Source organism: Prunus persica, chromosome G1, assembly GCF_000346465.2.
Source record: "Prunus persica cultivar Lovell chromosome G1, Prunus_persica_NCBIv2, whole genome shotgun sequence".
NCBI lineage: Eukaryota > Viridiplantae > Streptophyta > Magnoliopsida > Rosales > Rosaceae > Prunus > Prunus persica.
In genome coordinates this window covers 28,343,047-28,358,677 of record NC_034009.1, presented here as the reverse complement: position 1 = coordinate 28,358,677, position 15,631 = coordinate 28,343,047, and the positions used below count along the sequence as shown (strand labels likewise).

General features: G+C 36.7%; 2 protein-coding genes and 1 pseudogene across 2 annotated transcripts; 2 read left to right on the top strand and 1 right to left on the bottom strand.

The window, feature by feature from the left end:
- On the bottom strand, positions 2,165–7,973 carry LOC18793469 (CSC1-like protein At1g69450). The gene is made up of 9 exons (XM_020555660.1): positions 7,021–7,973; positions 6,667–6,730; positions 6,317–6,526; positions 5,932–6,123; positions 4,935–5,233; positions 4,222–4,498; positions 3,250–3,525; positions 2,818–3,051; positions 2,165–2,719 (listed from the first exon to the last, which is right to left on the bottom strand). Exons 1-9 carry the CDS (start codon positions 7,455–7,457, stop codon positions 2,549–2,551), a joined length of 2,160 nt encoding a protein of 719 aa, XP_020411249.1. The 5' UTR covers positions 7,458–7,973; the 3' UTR covers positions 2,165–2,548.
- On the top strand, positions 8,256–12,065 carry LOC18789038 (annotated as a pseudogene).
- On the top strand, positions 12,424–15,366 carry LOC18792463 (26S proteasome non-ATPase regulatory subunit 11 homolog). Its single transcript, XM_007222485.2, has 2 exons — positions 12,424–12,714; positions 13,775–15,366. Exon 2 carries the CDS (start codon positions 13,801–13,803, stop codon positions 15,067–15,069), a length of 1,269 nt encoding a protein of 422 aa, XP_007222547.1. The 5' UTR covers positions 12,424–12,714; positions 13,775–13,800; the 3' UTR covers positions 15,070–15,366.

The following is a 15,631-nucleotide window of genomic DNA, read 5'->3' as shown; positions in this document are numbered from 1 at the left end:
ACAAAAGGAAGAAAACGAAACCAAGAAGAGGAAAATGCAAATCCAAATTGGATACAACCAAGAAATAGGGTAAAACAGAATGGGGACAAAAGATCAAATCCTCCCACTGCAACAATGGAAGGCAATTAAAGCAACAAGAATATATAGTTGAATCAATCTGATTGAACCTGTCGTTTGTGCTTTTTTACTGTTGAATATGGCTCTTATGCCCAGAGAAAAACATGATTAACTGAAACTACTAATGCCTTTGAAGTTTGAATTTCCATTGGCTACTTGGTAGGACTTGTCGTGACGTTATTATAGACGTTGATATGTGTTTAATTTATCTTGGATTTTACAATCATCAACAATTGTGCTAGCATCATACCGCCGCTATCATAGACGTTGATATGTGTTTAATTTATCGTGGAGTTTACAATCATCAACAATTATGCTGGCATTATGTCGCCGCTATCATAGACATTGATATGTGTTTAATTTATCATGGAGTTAACAATCATCAACAATTGTGCTAGCATCACGCGCGCCGCTATGCTATGGGTCCTCTCTCATCCATTGTATTCGTGCCTGCTATATTTATAATTTGAATCTCCAAGAGAATATGCAAATGAAGTAAGCAAAATTGTACTATAACAACCTATGTGGCATGTTGTCTACTCATTATATTTGCCTCATAGAAAAAGTTAGTCCCTCCAAGAGATAAAGTAATGCAATTGTACACAAACCATTATCATATGATTAATTTTTATCTTTTATATTAATTTTTGTGTTTCATAAAAAGTAGATGAGAGATATGAGATAATATTTTATTGTAAAAAGTAAGTGAGTCTCAATACACCCATTAATTTTGAAGTATGCAACATTGCCCTGTTCTGGAGGAGGGAAAGGAGGATGAATTTACCCGATGTGGTAAGGTAACACTTGTCTATCATAGACCTTGATATGTATTTAATTTACCGTGAAGATTATAATTGTGTCATCAACAATTGTGCTACCATTGATAAAAATTAAAAAAAAACAATTGTATTAGCATCACGCGCCGCTATGCTAAGGGTCCAACTCATCCATTGTTTTCGTGCCTGCTATATTTATAATTTATGCCCTCATTATTGCGAAATCACACAAGATTCTCTTAGCTAGTGGTTAAAAATTTGGATTCTTATTAAACTTAGAAATATAATACTAGTTTTCATGAGATGGGATTTTACCAGCACTCCAATACAGATGAATATTATAAGTTCTCGAGATGAAATAGGAACTCAAGACTTCACTTTCATCTCCATCCATTGCTTTGCTTTGATGTGTGTCTTTGACATCATAAAAAATTATTCTGATAAATAAAGAAATCATCGGGAATGATAAAGTTATTTACTTTTGGTTAATAAGAGTTCCAATTTGTTAAAGTGAGAATTCCATTCAAAAACAAATTAATTAAACAATGATTAACAAACATACTGCAGTCAAAGATAATCATGAAACACCAATTCAGTGGGCGGCATGAAGACCAATTCAGTGGTGTCAATTACGGAGTTTAGTAGTATATACATGCATGTGAGAAGAAATGAATATGTTATTGGAATCACAAGTCACCAGTATAATTAAGAGCAAATTAGAAAACTAATTATATTCTTTAATTAAATGTTTAATGTTTAATGTTGTATATGATGTTTACAAAGATGGCTGAAGTCATAAGGACAGATTTGGGCCACACACAGCTGATCTGTATTTGCAGAACAGGTTACAGAACCAGCTTCATTCAAATATAACTTGGAACAGTGAAATTCATATGCATATTTTTCAAATCAATTTGAAAAGAATTCAATCCATCACTGTATAATAGTAAAACTCAAATTAGAATCATTCTGAAACATCTCTCTCTCTCTCTCTCTCTCTCTCTCTCTCTCTCTCTCTCTCTCATGCAATGTGGCAAATGAAAAGGAGAAGCTTTTGACAATCTGCTATATAAAGGGGAAGAATCAGATATATTTATCTATCTTAAAGTTGATAGAGCAAATTTTCTTTTTTCCTAAATTTTAGCTCATACTACTCATGAGAAGAAGACTGACAAGATCCTTGACATGAAAATCTTGACCATTGACCTTCTTCCCTTGAATATCTTCGAAACAAAAGAGGCAGACACTGATGATGACTTAGACCAAAGAAAGACAGTAACTAATGATGATTTACCTAGTGAATTCTTTAAACACAAGAAACATACATTGGATATTGCAGCACTTCAAATCTTAGAAGATACCTTTAAGAAGTTGACAATCATTTAGTTAATTACTTTGCTCGTTCTTTAGTAGAGACTGCATGGCATGCTGATAGTTCCAGATTGAAGGAAAATCAGTTGGGACAAGTTTATGAAAATTAATCTCAAGAACACAACTATAAATAGCTCATATGGTTGGTTGTACACGCCCATTCACAGATGGATATGCATGCATACACAAGGGGAATAAGCACATCAATTGGGATGGAAGAGTGATCTTTTGAGGACACTTCTATTGTACAGGGAAAAGAATAAGATATCACATAAAAATGTACCTCAAACCTCTGCTTGATGAACAGAAGATAAAAGAGGGCTGTTAAGTCTGTCACTGTTCCCAGAATAGTGGATAGGCATCAAGGCTGGGTCCTGATATAAGCTGATCAATTCATCCAAAAATTCAGGCATTGTAGGATCGTTCTCATCTTGCCTGTCCTTTCTTATCAAACTCTGAAATAGAAAATAAACCAGGTGAACACCAGGGCAAAAGATTTATAGGTGGGAGTCTTCGTGTCAAAGAGTAACAATGATGTGGATTTTAAACATACCTCAGCAGGGTAAGCAACAAAATTGGGCAGGAAGCGTTTCCGGCAGTACTCATTAAACAGAAGTGTTAATACCGGAAGAGGAAAAACTAAGGTTGTTGCTAGAGAGAGCTTCTTCAATGAAAAGATTCCAATTGCAATAGCATGCATAAGTACCAGAGAAAATATCATCGAATTGTGCACGATTGGCCAAAACTTCCCTGCGGTTTCATACTGAGGCGCATATACATTTATGAACTGCACAGTGAATTTTGCTGAGTATCAATACACTACATTCAAATCAAATCCTCTAACTAGTTACAAGAAATCACAAACAATAACTTCTAAATGCAATCTTTAATAATTCTTCCAAAAAATTCTGATCTCACTCAACAAATGATACTTCCATATGATAATTTTTAAATTAAAAATTATCAACATGCTAAGTCTGCTGACCTGATTGCGATAGATGATGTATCCAAGACAGAGGTACACCAAGAGGAAAGGCAGAATTAGTGGAGCTAGGAAGAAGTATGTGATCCCGAGAAGTACAAAGAAAAGAATTCTTGGGGTGTGACTATGATAAGGAATTCCTGGAACTTCAAGTTCAGTATCTCTACTGTCAGTAAAAGGTCTTTTTATTAGACTCCAGAGTAAAGGAAATATGCGAAAGAGCTCTGATGAAGTACTCGTCCATCCTGATGTGACTACATAAGCAATGAAAAAAGAAGCCTGCATCACACCCATAGTAAATGATGTTATTAACATGAAAATAGTGAACCTGATGATAATGATAAGGTAGTAAAAGTGTACACTCATCATTTTTATTGCATGCCTAAACTGAAGGGAAACTTAATTCAGTTTCAAATTTATCTGGCTAAAATATATTTCCAGTCTGAGATGTGCCTGACACTAAATATGTCTAGCATATTGATTGTAGCCGTGTGCCTGAAATGTGCAGCTGTGATCTATTACATGCAACAGTGTGCCAGATGGATGGATAAAATTCTAATATGATCCAAAGGCTCAGACATACTGAAAGAACTTAAAACTTGAATACCAAACATCATTTGGAGCTTATCATGATACCCCATATTCAAACCCCAAACAAAAGCACCACATGTCGAAGATTTTAGCTCATCACTTCTCAGAAGGATTCAATTACAATTTCTGGGAAACATATTTTTACTTGCAGATATAGATGGGTAATATAAAAAAAAGTACCAAATTACCCTATCAAATCAATCAGAGTAGCAGGAAGTTATATTACCATTTTGGCACTCAACAATGCATTGACAAAAGCCTACAGGTTAGATAAGTTGAGAACACATAACAATGACATGTATGTAGTTTCCGATTCTCCGAAGTTTATTAATTCATCGGACAAGACTTTTGTGCAATAATATCATGGAGGACATATTTTCCCACCTGTGCTGGAACAGCAACAGCTAGCCTTGAAGGGATGTTCTTGGGGTCAAGAAAGAGAGAAACCTTATACAAAACTGAGCCAGAAAATACAGTAGCAAAAAAAATGTTCCATATTGTGAACCATAGTACTTTTGAACACGCACTCTTTTGTATATCACTGTTAGAAATAAATCCTTGAATGGATGAAAGGAACTCCATGACAGGGGGCACAATTTTCAGAAACAACAGAAGGATAAGACTGGGGAGGTAGCCTGTAATGACTTGACTAACAAATGTGCTGCAGGAAGACGCACAAAGTTAGAACTTTACATCATCAACCAATCCAAAAGATAAAAACTGTAAAAAAGTTACCACGATTTAACTTTTGAACTGCATAAAACCACAAGGTCATTTAAAAAGATCGCTAAAGATAAGTGTCCTCAGAGTTTCTACAATATTTATGGTAGATACAGCTTTCTCATCATTTTGTCTAAGATCAAGTATTCCACAAATTTTGCAGAACGATTCATTTAATGGATTGAAATTTGGTGCATTTACATCTGGACATTCATCAGGAAAAAGAGAAAACCAAAGACACTTTACTTAACCAGAATGATTGAAGTGAAAAGTGAAAGTGCAGTCACTAGCAAGTGGCTGCTTAAATTCATAATGTGTGTTGAGAGACAGAGAGAGAGAGAGAGAGAGAGAGAGAGAGGTTTATGATATTTACTCACATGGTTAGAACACTGGTGAGAAAGGGAAACCAAACTTCCAACTGGTTCAGGTTAGTAAGACCTTGGACAACTACAACAGGAATGAGGAATAAGACTGTCAGGAGAATGCATGCAAGTATAACCACCAGCTTAGATATCCATCTTCGGAGGAATGATGATGAAAAGAAGGGCCAGTAAACATCATGAGGTTCTGGAGCTTGCTCTGTGACCCAGTGTGTAGGATTGGTTGATTGTTGCAAGTGGAGAGCAACTGCGGCACCATATCGAGACTTGAAGGATACAAAAGCAGATCGGACTTCCTTAAACATTAGAAAAACGAATGCAAATTAATAACGTGCCCTCAGAACCATGATAACTGACCAGTTTACATGGAGTTCACCCCTATTGCCACTTATTCACAATGAAAATGTGACAGTGATGAAAGACTTATTAGATGGGAGGATGATTTGGAAAAGATAGTGGAAGCTTTTATTTTTTGACATTTTATAACAGGTAAACAAGGGAATCTTATTATCCTAAGTTGTACAGTAAGAGCATGACAGAACAATACAAGCAGGTAACAGATTGTAACCGCATGGAGCTTGGAGCCAGAACTTATCACAATTTCACAAGAATTTCTTACCCCCTACCGGCAGTCCCCGAGTCAAGGGTGGATTAGGAGTAGGTCAACCACAGAAACAGAATATAGATTTCTAAATCCTGTCGCCCAATTTATCATAGTTGTATGCCTAAATATGCTTTAATGATATGCTTCACCTAGTCATATCCAAATGACTTTTTTTGTTTGACCACTGATGAATCTACTGTATTAGATACATTTGACAAAAACACAATACATACATAAACCAAGATCTGCACGTAACACTTGACTTGAAATATAAGAATCACACCATAAAATTAAAACTATAATGGATGAAAATAACAATTTTTCTGGAATGAGGAAGAGAGGGGAGATGGGGTGGGAGGGAAAGAGAGAAAGATAGAGTTAACGACATACTTCTCCTGCTAATGAAACCTCTGATTGCTCCATTCTCACATTCTCCTCTATGTCTTCAAGCTTCTTTTCATAATGATCCACAAGATTAACCTTGCGTCCAAACAACCCAAAACAACTGGAACGTTTATACTTTTGCTGGTTGGGATCTGATTGCAAGTGAATGAGCCTGGTATATAGTTTTTTCGCATCATTCTAAAGAATAAGGAAAACATATAACTGTTAGAAATGTAAGTATAGCATAGAAAAACATGTTGAAGCATGAACTGCAATTTAATATAAGATCCAACCATGATCTTTCTCAGTATCTTAACTCTATGGATCCTTGAGAGAAACAGAAAACTTAGAAACATCAAAGCAGAAGATAGAAATCATACAAAATGCTTACAATGAGACTTTGAAGCTTGTTTGTTCGACGAACAACAATATGCGACAGATATGTTGAAGGGTGATACTCCCTAAAGAAGCTGTCAACTTTTTCACTGACACCACTCCCAGCAGAAACAGGAATGCTACGAACTAAGATGGTGAACTGATGTGGCTGAGGTTTGGATGAAAGAAAATAGTCGATCCTTCTCTGAGAAATATATTTATACTCCTGCAGAATGAAGTATTATTCAGTATCCATTTCAACCTTTGCCTCTTACAAAGATCACCATAAACTGTTAATTGTGACGTTGTCATCAGAATCTCCCAAGCATAGGTAGCAAAGTTTTCAACACACCAAGCTTTACTTACATAATAAAGTAGACAGCAGACAAAGATGGTGACAAGGTACACAGCAACAAAGTGAATCCATAACCTGTAAAAAGAGTCAGCATAAATAAGTTAACTTTTGCACCTAACATGGCTATAATATAGAAGGAAAACTAACTGATGAGGGATGCAAGAAAGAAAAACCTGTCTTTATTAGCACAAGTCAAAGATTAGGTAAATCTTTCTTATTAAAATTCAGACTTTAGGAACTTAATTATTGAATTATTAGAATCTAGGGATATTATAATTAGAAATTAAATTAACAACATGAGCTCCAAATTGCTAACTCTATCAACAGCTTGAAATAACCTCACAGTAATTGGAGCAAAAACTCACTTGCTTGAGCCATTGTTCACATTTGAAATGGTAAACACGTCCAAAGAGTTGTTCGACAGATCGGTAAAGTCAACGTACTCAAGCTGATTTCCGGAGCAGTTGATCGGAAGCAGAACGAAGACCCCAATCACTCCAGCAAACAAAAACACTCTCAGGCTGAAATTGATAAGCCGCATAAAAACGACGGCGTCCAATCCCGAGGACGACAACAAATCGTCCTCGGTGAGCTGCCAGGCCGTCTTGACCCAATCGGGAGACGGAATCAGCCGTTCGATGTTGAAAATACTCGACGTGTTGGATTCTCCTTCGGCGAGCAATTTCGGCATGTAAACCTCATAGTTGCTGGGCTGTTTTCGCAGGATAGAGTAGAGCGTGAAGAACAAGACACAGAGGCCGGAGTTTATTCCGAGCGACGTCAACAGAGCCGAAACGAGCATTTCTTGAGCTGCTGATCGGTTTCAGTAAACCCTAGAAAGTTCTGAGCTTTGGATCACTGTTTGGATCCTACCGCTGGCATTCAAATGATTGAGCTTTGTACTTTGTTTTTTTGGGGGGGGTGGTGTTTGGTGTGTGGCTTTGCTCTGTTTAGCAGCTTAAACCGACAGGACTGGAACTGTCCGCTGCTTCGGAAATTTTTTAATGCCGGAAATGGCCCTGCGTGTTTCTTCCTTACTTCTCACGGAAGAAAGGAAGCTTCCGTTTCGCGATGTTTGGGTGGATTGGGGGATTTTTTTTCTTCATGATAGTGGTGAAAAAACGAGGGTGTTTTGTATTTTTGAATCCGGGGGTGATTTTGGGGATTTCGGTGAAGGGACCGGACCGGTAGCCATAAACGGGCCAACTACCAGTCAAAATTCCCGCCGTCGTCCGAACTTTTGAGACTTCGGCTCCACGGTCAGTATATATAGCACGTGATCAATTTTCTAATTTCAGGTTTTTTTAGTTTCGGAGTAGTAGGATTTTTTAGTTTCCCATATTTAAGTAGGATTTTTATTTTTTCAAATTTTATTAAGATTTGATTTATGTTTCCTAATTTATTTAAATTCCTTTTGACCTTAGGGTTAGAATATTATAAATAGCCCCTATATAATTCATTAGAGAAGTAGTAGAGTTTTCTTTAATTTCAAACGTCATGGCATATAACAATAAGTAGAGTGCTGCTATTTTCACATATTTTTTCACTTATTTTATAATTAAAATTTTAAAAATAAATTTATTTTTTTATAAAATTATTTTTAAGAATTTGAGGAAAAAAACCTCAAACTCTCCTTAAAATAAAATAAGATTTTCTTTATGAAAACAAATTCTCTCTCCCTATGTCTCCCCCTCCTGAGCCACCCCCAACCCATCCTTGGAATCTCTACAGCCACCCCTAAGCAACCCTAGCCACCATTCCCCTGCAACAGTTATTTACGTGTCTTGTTCAGCAAACTAGGAAACATTTAAGATTGTTGGGGCTTTTGGTATCTGAACCAAATCTTGAAGGAAAGCTAAAGATGATGTTGCAGCCATGAAAGCTTGAAACTTTACTCGATTCTTAAGCAAGACCAAGTCAGGGCACACATAAATATAACAAGTAGTAAAAGAAAGAAATTTTCATTTTTCTCTTTTCCTTCAGGAAGAAAAAATTTCCCACAATTTGAATTTTTTTTATAGAAAAATTGAAGCTCACTCTTCCAGAATCCAAATACCTAAGAGGAGGAAGACAATGGAGGCTCTGGTTTGCAGAAAATTGGAGGACCCAACAATACCCATTTCATAAGAAGGAGTAGAGAAAGTAATAGTTATAGAGAAGAGTTATCTAATGCGTGTAAAGATAGGGAATTATGGAGGCTGAACGAGGTGGGGGAAGGAATGATGGCTAGGGTTGAGGGCTTCAGGGGTTGGGGTGGGTCGGGAAGGTGGTGAGAGGAGAGAGACCTGTTTATATTTTATTTCTATGTTATTTATTATTAATATTTTACTTTATTTTGGTTGAATTAATAATTAAATGGCATTTTAGGAATAACGGTAGGTGTAAAAATAGGATTATGTTTTTCCAAATTTACATTATGGATAGGAAGATAAAGTGAGTGAAAAAAATAAGACACAGATGTGAAAATAGCAGCACTCTAAAATGAGATGAAGGACGAGGTGGTATCAAATATTGCTCCCTTTGATCCTATAAAAAGCAGAAAAAGAAGGTGGTTGTAATACAAGATACCGTGGATGATTCTGGGGCTCCATCCCATTCTTGGAAGGGGAACACATATGAGGAGCTTCTTGATAGGGTGTTTAACATTCTTCGTGATCGCGAGAGTAACTTGGAGCTGGCTAGAGACAGGCGTAGGATAGTTTTGAGGCCTCCACAAGTACTTCGTGAGGGCACAGACAGAACAGTTTTTGTGAATTTCATAGATGAGTGCAAGATGATGTATAGGGAGCCGAATCATGTCATGACTTTCTTGCTGACTGAACTGGGGAGAAGTGGATCACTTGATGGGCAACAAAGGTTGGTTGTCAACGGAAGATTTGCACCCAATAATTTTTAAGAAAAATTAGTGTATAATCATAAAAAACTTTAGTAATTAGCATATGATACATTATCTATTTTTGTTTTGGATATGGTGGATGAGTTTTAAATTTTATTTTGTTAAAAGCCAATGGCCCTACCCATGTGCTCTTTAAGCTTGTTTAATTTGTATTTGAAATAACGTTTTTACCCCTTTTATTTTATCACTGGTCTCTCTGTGTTCCCAAAATCAATACTCAGGACCCCCTTCCTTGTCGATGTTCTCTCCCTGCTTCCAAAATCACTATTTGGGACATCCTTCCTTACTGGCGGTCTATCAATGTTCCCAAAATCAGTAATTGTAATGTTCCTTATCAGTGGTCTCTCTGTGTTCTCAAAATCAATAATCGGGACGTCCTTCCTTATCGATGGTCTCTCCCTGCTTCCAAAATCCCTACTTGGGACGTCCTTCCCTATCGGCGCTCTCACCGTGTTCCCAAAATCAGTATTTAGGACGTCCTTCCTTATTGGTGGTCTCTCTATGTTCCCAACATCAGTATTTGTAACCTCCTTCCTTTTTTGTGGTCTCTCCATGTTCCCAGATTCAGTATTACAGACTTGGTCCTCCACAAGTTCTACCAAACTCTGTGAAGTAGAAGGAGATGAGAATTCAGGAGAGAGACTTGTACCTTTTACTCTATTTGATGGTTTTTTCTTGTGCATATCATCCACCCACTTTGGGGCATCCTTCAACAGCTTCCAGCAATGGTCAAAATGAAATTTTCTCTTTTCCAATTTTTCGTATAATTGTTTCGAATAAAAAAACTGCAAAAAAGTTCATTATCAAATATACACAAACACTGATTACCAACAAAATAAAATAAAAAAGATTGCGAAAAAAGAAGTTTACCTTATCCTGCTCATTCATGCCATATTTGTGCTCATTTTCCACTTGAGTAACATATTCACAAAATTTTTTGCCCCGTAATCCATAGGTTGTTGGTTATTGAGTTGTTAAGCTAGTGTTGATTTGATTCCCTTCTCTTTGTACTTGTTGAGTTTGCTATCTAAATTATTTAGTTTGCAGCAATGCATATTTCAATTTTGTTTTGTTTCTAGCTATATTTTCAATTTCGACCTGGAAACTTGAGATCATATTGCGGTTCTTAGGATAGAGATGCTTGTTGTTTATGACATCACTGTCATATGATATTTTGCAATACCATTTAAGCTTTAGTTTAGTAAAATTTTATACAAGTTCTGCATTATAGTTTTGCACAAACTACATTGCAGTTTTTGTAATTACAATTGAATTTTTGCTCTTTTCTTGGCCTTCAATCTCACCAATTTGAAGAGTAGAGGCTACCCAGATGAGGAATTGGGTGGGCAAGAGAAGAGTAGAACTACTCAAGAGCAAGAAAACTCAAAATTGGACTTTTGGAAACTGCATTGCAGTTTTCATTTAATTACAATTGGATTTTTGCTCTTTCCTTGGTCTTCAACCTCACCAATTTAAAGAGTAGAAGCTACCTAGATGAGGACTTAGGTGGGCAAGAGAAGAGTAGAACTACCTAAGAGCAAGAGAACTCAAAATTGGACTTTTGGAAACTGGAAACTGCATTGCAGTTTTTATTTAATTACAACTGTTTTTGTAGTTGTTTTCGTTTTTGTTTTTGTTTTTTTTTTAACATAATTGATATCTACATTATATTTTTGTTGCAGTTTCTGTTTTTATTTGCAGTTTTTGTGTGAATAAGTGTTGAAATGCTTTTTATTTTTATTTTTTTTTAATAAACCATTGATTGTTTATATAAATATTGTATAATTGAATAAATATTACAAAATCAAGTTTGGTGTAGTGGTTTGTGAGTGAGCCTTCTTCTTTTGAGGGTCAAGGTTCGAGTCTATTCAATGACACAATTTTTTTTTTAAAGGTGAATAAAGGGCAACGGAGTTGGTCATCTACAGACGGTGGCAGGCGATGGCGGCCAACGGTGGTGGTGGCAGGTGGCCGGCGGCGGTGGCCGGCGGCGGAAGTTTGGCGGCGAGATATGATTGGCTAGATATGGACATGTGGCATAGTATGCTTGCCTTACAAGGAGTGGCATTGTGTGTAATTTTGATATGTTTTAATGATATTTTTGTAAAATTAGGTACCACAATTTGGTCTTTTGCCTTATGCTAATTAGATGAAATTGTATTACTATCTTCCAAATTAGTAAACTATATTGTGTTTTAAAACTAAAGCTCCCTAATTTTTAAGGAATACTACGCGGATATGTCAAGGAACATGTCAATTGCAATGGGTGTAAAAGTCCGGACACTATGCTTTCAAAAAAGAATGTCTCTTCTCTCTTAAATGCGAGAAGTGTGGTTCTAAGCGATCAGTTGCTCAAATTAAAGCTGATTTTCTGACTCGTGTGGGATCAAGGAATGCAAGAACATGATCTTAATTGCCGTCGACTCATGATTTTATTAAGTTTAAATTAATTTAAAGTAGATTATCGCTTGTATTCAATTTAACTTCTACAATAGTAAAATTTTCTTCTGCTTATTAGTAATTACAGACCTTCCTATGATTTGGATTTTGCTTGTTTAGTTGATTCGATCATGTTTCAAAGTTAAAAATATATATCTTATTGTGTGCATGTACCTTTTTCATTCTTTATGAGTAGAAGATAAATGCCTAATAAAACTTTCTTACTACATTATTGGCATAATAATAATATTTATTTTTAAAATAAAAAAATGCGTCTAAAAGAAAAAAAAGAATCATAAATAAAGCTCACACAGTCTTCCAAAGAGAAGAAAACAAAGCCCAGCCCAGCCCAAGATCAAAGCTCATATTGGCAAGCCCAGCCCAAGGACAGGCTTTTCTTTAGAAACAAGAAAAGAAGAAAAACTGTTGATATTTTTAAAAGAGAGCAATTATTTTTGGTGGAGAGGGGGTTTTGTTCCCGTGCAGCGATAGTCCATCAAGGAATTTACACCGCGAATCGGAACACCGCAGAAAAAGAAAAAAAGAAAAAAAGAAAAAGAGAGAAAATAAAGGGACCGTCCCAGCTAAGGTGAGCCTTTACTTAAGATTTGGGACTTCACAAATCGGCCTCTCGCTGTGCATCACCACCGACCCTCCTCCTCTCGTCCTCTGTGAATCTTCTTCACTCTTTCTTCAAGCTTGTCGAATTCCCTAGGTCAACCGGGTATCTATCCATCCCTCTCCTTCCTGCGATCTCATTTACTTCAATTCTGTAAATTTAGGTTTCATTTTTTATTTTTTCAAACTAGGGATATGCTTCAGTTTAGGGTTTTTTTTCTTTTCTCGATTTGAAATTATTTCAGTTTATGTGTTGCTTTCTGCTTGAATTTCAGGGCTTTCTTGCCTTCGAATTTCTATATTGTACATCTATATCTGTGGGTAGTATGTGTTTACTGTATTTTCATACGATTTTGCTCAAATGTTGATGTATTGCTGTATTTTTAGTATTTTCAAACATTCATCTCCTTGATTTTGTTTGAATTTCTTGTTACTGTTTATTCATGGGTGTTCGAGTCTAAGTTTCTTTTATTGGTTTGAATTTTGTTTTTATTATCTGAGGTACTTTAAACAAAGTTGAACCTTAAAATCTGCAGAGTGCCATTTCTGGTTAGCCAATCAAATTATATTGTAGAGTATAAAATGGTAAGCAAAATTCAGTTTTTGATGTTGATAAAGATATATCATAAATACATGGTCTAAATATGCTTTCTCATTAGTACTGTTAACTCTGTATTTTCATTAGTTTTGGTGTGAAATAGTGACAGAGAAAAATAAACAGATGAAGAAGAATTTAGTTATAGACTAGCTATGTAGATCTCACTTGCACGAACAGAATTTCATGGATTCTCCTAATTGGGGTCAGCTAGATGAATTTTGGGGTGAAGCTGGTTAAATGTTCTCTTAAAGTACCAAATCAGTTACTTCGTTGGAGATGGCTCATAATGTTGGTAAATGCTTTTGGGAGGGAGTAAAATTTGTTATTTGTCCATTTTTGTCAATATTAGAGACTTGGGAATCATTTTAGAAGTTAGTGCAGTAGAAGGTTTAAGTAACATCTTCCTATGCAGTTTTATATTATAAGAATATTCGCAGGTCAAATCTCAGTTTTTAGGAGGCATGCAATTGCTTGGGATCCAAAGTGATGCCTCTTTTATCTTCGTATTAAGATGCTGAGGCAATTTTATTATTTGATTTTAATAGTTTGGATTGTTCTCTTTCTGCAGGACTTGGATAGTTCAAAGCATTGACAATGTCTTCATCATATCTCCCAGCAACTACTGATTCGATTGCTCAAGCTTTAGAGGCCAAAGCCCCATCTGAAGCCATTTCCATTCTTTATCGCATTCTTGAAAACCCATCTTCTTCTTCTGAAGCTCTGCGGATAAAGGAACAGGCTATCGCAAATCTGACGGATCTTCTTAGACAAGAAAATCGGGCAGAGGATCTTCGTAACCTTCTTACCCAGTTGAGGCCTTTCTTTAACTTGATTCCCAAGGCGAAAACTGCAAAAATTGTTCGTAGTATTATTGATGCAGTAGCTAAAGTACCAGGCACATCTGATCTTCAGATTTCCCTTTGCAAAGAAATGGTGCAGTGGACCCGTGCTGAGAAGCGAACTTTCCTTCGACAGCGAGTGGAGGCCAGGCTTGCATCTCTTTTGATGGAAAGCAAGGAGTATTCAGAAGCACTAAGTCTCCTATCAGGCTTGATCAAGGAAGTGAGAAGGCTAGATGACAAGCTTCTCCTTGTGGACATAGATTTGTTGGAGAGTAAGCTCCATTTCTCTTTGAGAAATCTCCCTAAAGCCAAGGCTTCACTCACAGCTGCACGAACAGCAGCCAATTCCATATATGTGCCTCCAGCTCAGCAGGGAACTATTGATTTGCAGAGTGGGATTCTTCATGCCGAAGAAAAGGACTACAAGACTGCTTATAGTTATTTCTTTGAAGCATTTGAAGCCTTCAATGCTCTTGAAGACCCTCGGGCTGTATTTAGCCTCAAGTATATGTTGCTGTGCAAAATCATGGTGAGCCAGGCTGATGATGTGGCAGGTATAATATCATCAAAAGCAGGACTACAGTATGTGGGGCCCGAGCTGGATGCTATGAAAGCAGTTGCTGATGCTCACTCGAAGCGCTCTTTAAAGCTCTTTGAAACTGCTCTTCGGGATTTTAAGGCCCAGCTGGAGGAAGATCCCATTGTCCACAGGCACCTTTCATCCCTGTATGACACTCTGTTGGAACAGAATCTCTGCAGGTTGATTGAGCCTTTCTCAAGGGTGGAGATTGCTCATATTGCAGAACTCATTGAACTGCCAATCGATCATGTGGAAAAGAAACTGTCTCAGATGATTCTGGACAAGAAGTTTGCAGGGACTTTAGATCAGGGTGCTGGATGCCTCATCATTTTCGACGATCCCAAAACGGATGCAATCTACCCTGCAACGTTGGAAACCATATCTAACATCGGCAAGGTTGTGGACAGCCTCTACGTGAGGTCTGCAAAGATAATGGCATGAGGTTGTAGGCTCAAGGAGGCAGTTTCCTGCCTTCCCTTCATTTCTTTTGGTTCTATTCTGAGTCGACACTGTAATGCCAGCAGTAAACCTTTCATTTTATGGTTTTAGACTAAATTGTACTGTGAGTTTGGTAGGTTCTACCATTTGGAGAATTTTCATTTTACACAAAGGAACTTGTATTGAGCCTATTCAGGTTGCTTGGATTTTACTTTAGAGGTTAACTTTGTTTAGGAAATGTGCCCTTTTACTGCGGTTTGTTGATTAATCCCCGTAATCCCACCTCTTCTCCCCCTTTCAGCAACTTGTCAAGAGTTTTAATTCTTCAGCTGTTTTCGTTGTGCACAATAATCTTTGATTTTGTCACAAATTTAATTTACAGGGTACTGACCTTGGAGCCTAGATGGTATTGTTTTATTAGAAAAAGAAAAAGGAAAACGAAAATTTCTTTATTGAACAAACGTATATGATAATAATCATACAAAATTAAAATTTATAGAGGGTCAGAGTTCAGTTCTATGAGAAGGGAAAAAGAAACAAGATGATCGAAACGCAGTGTCGTACA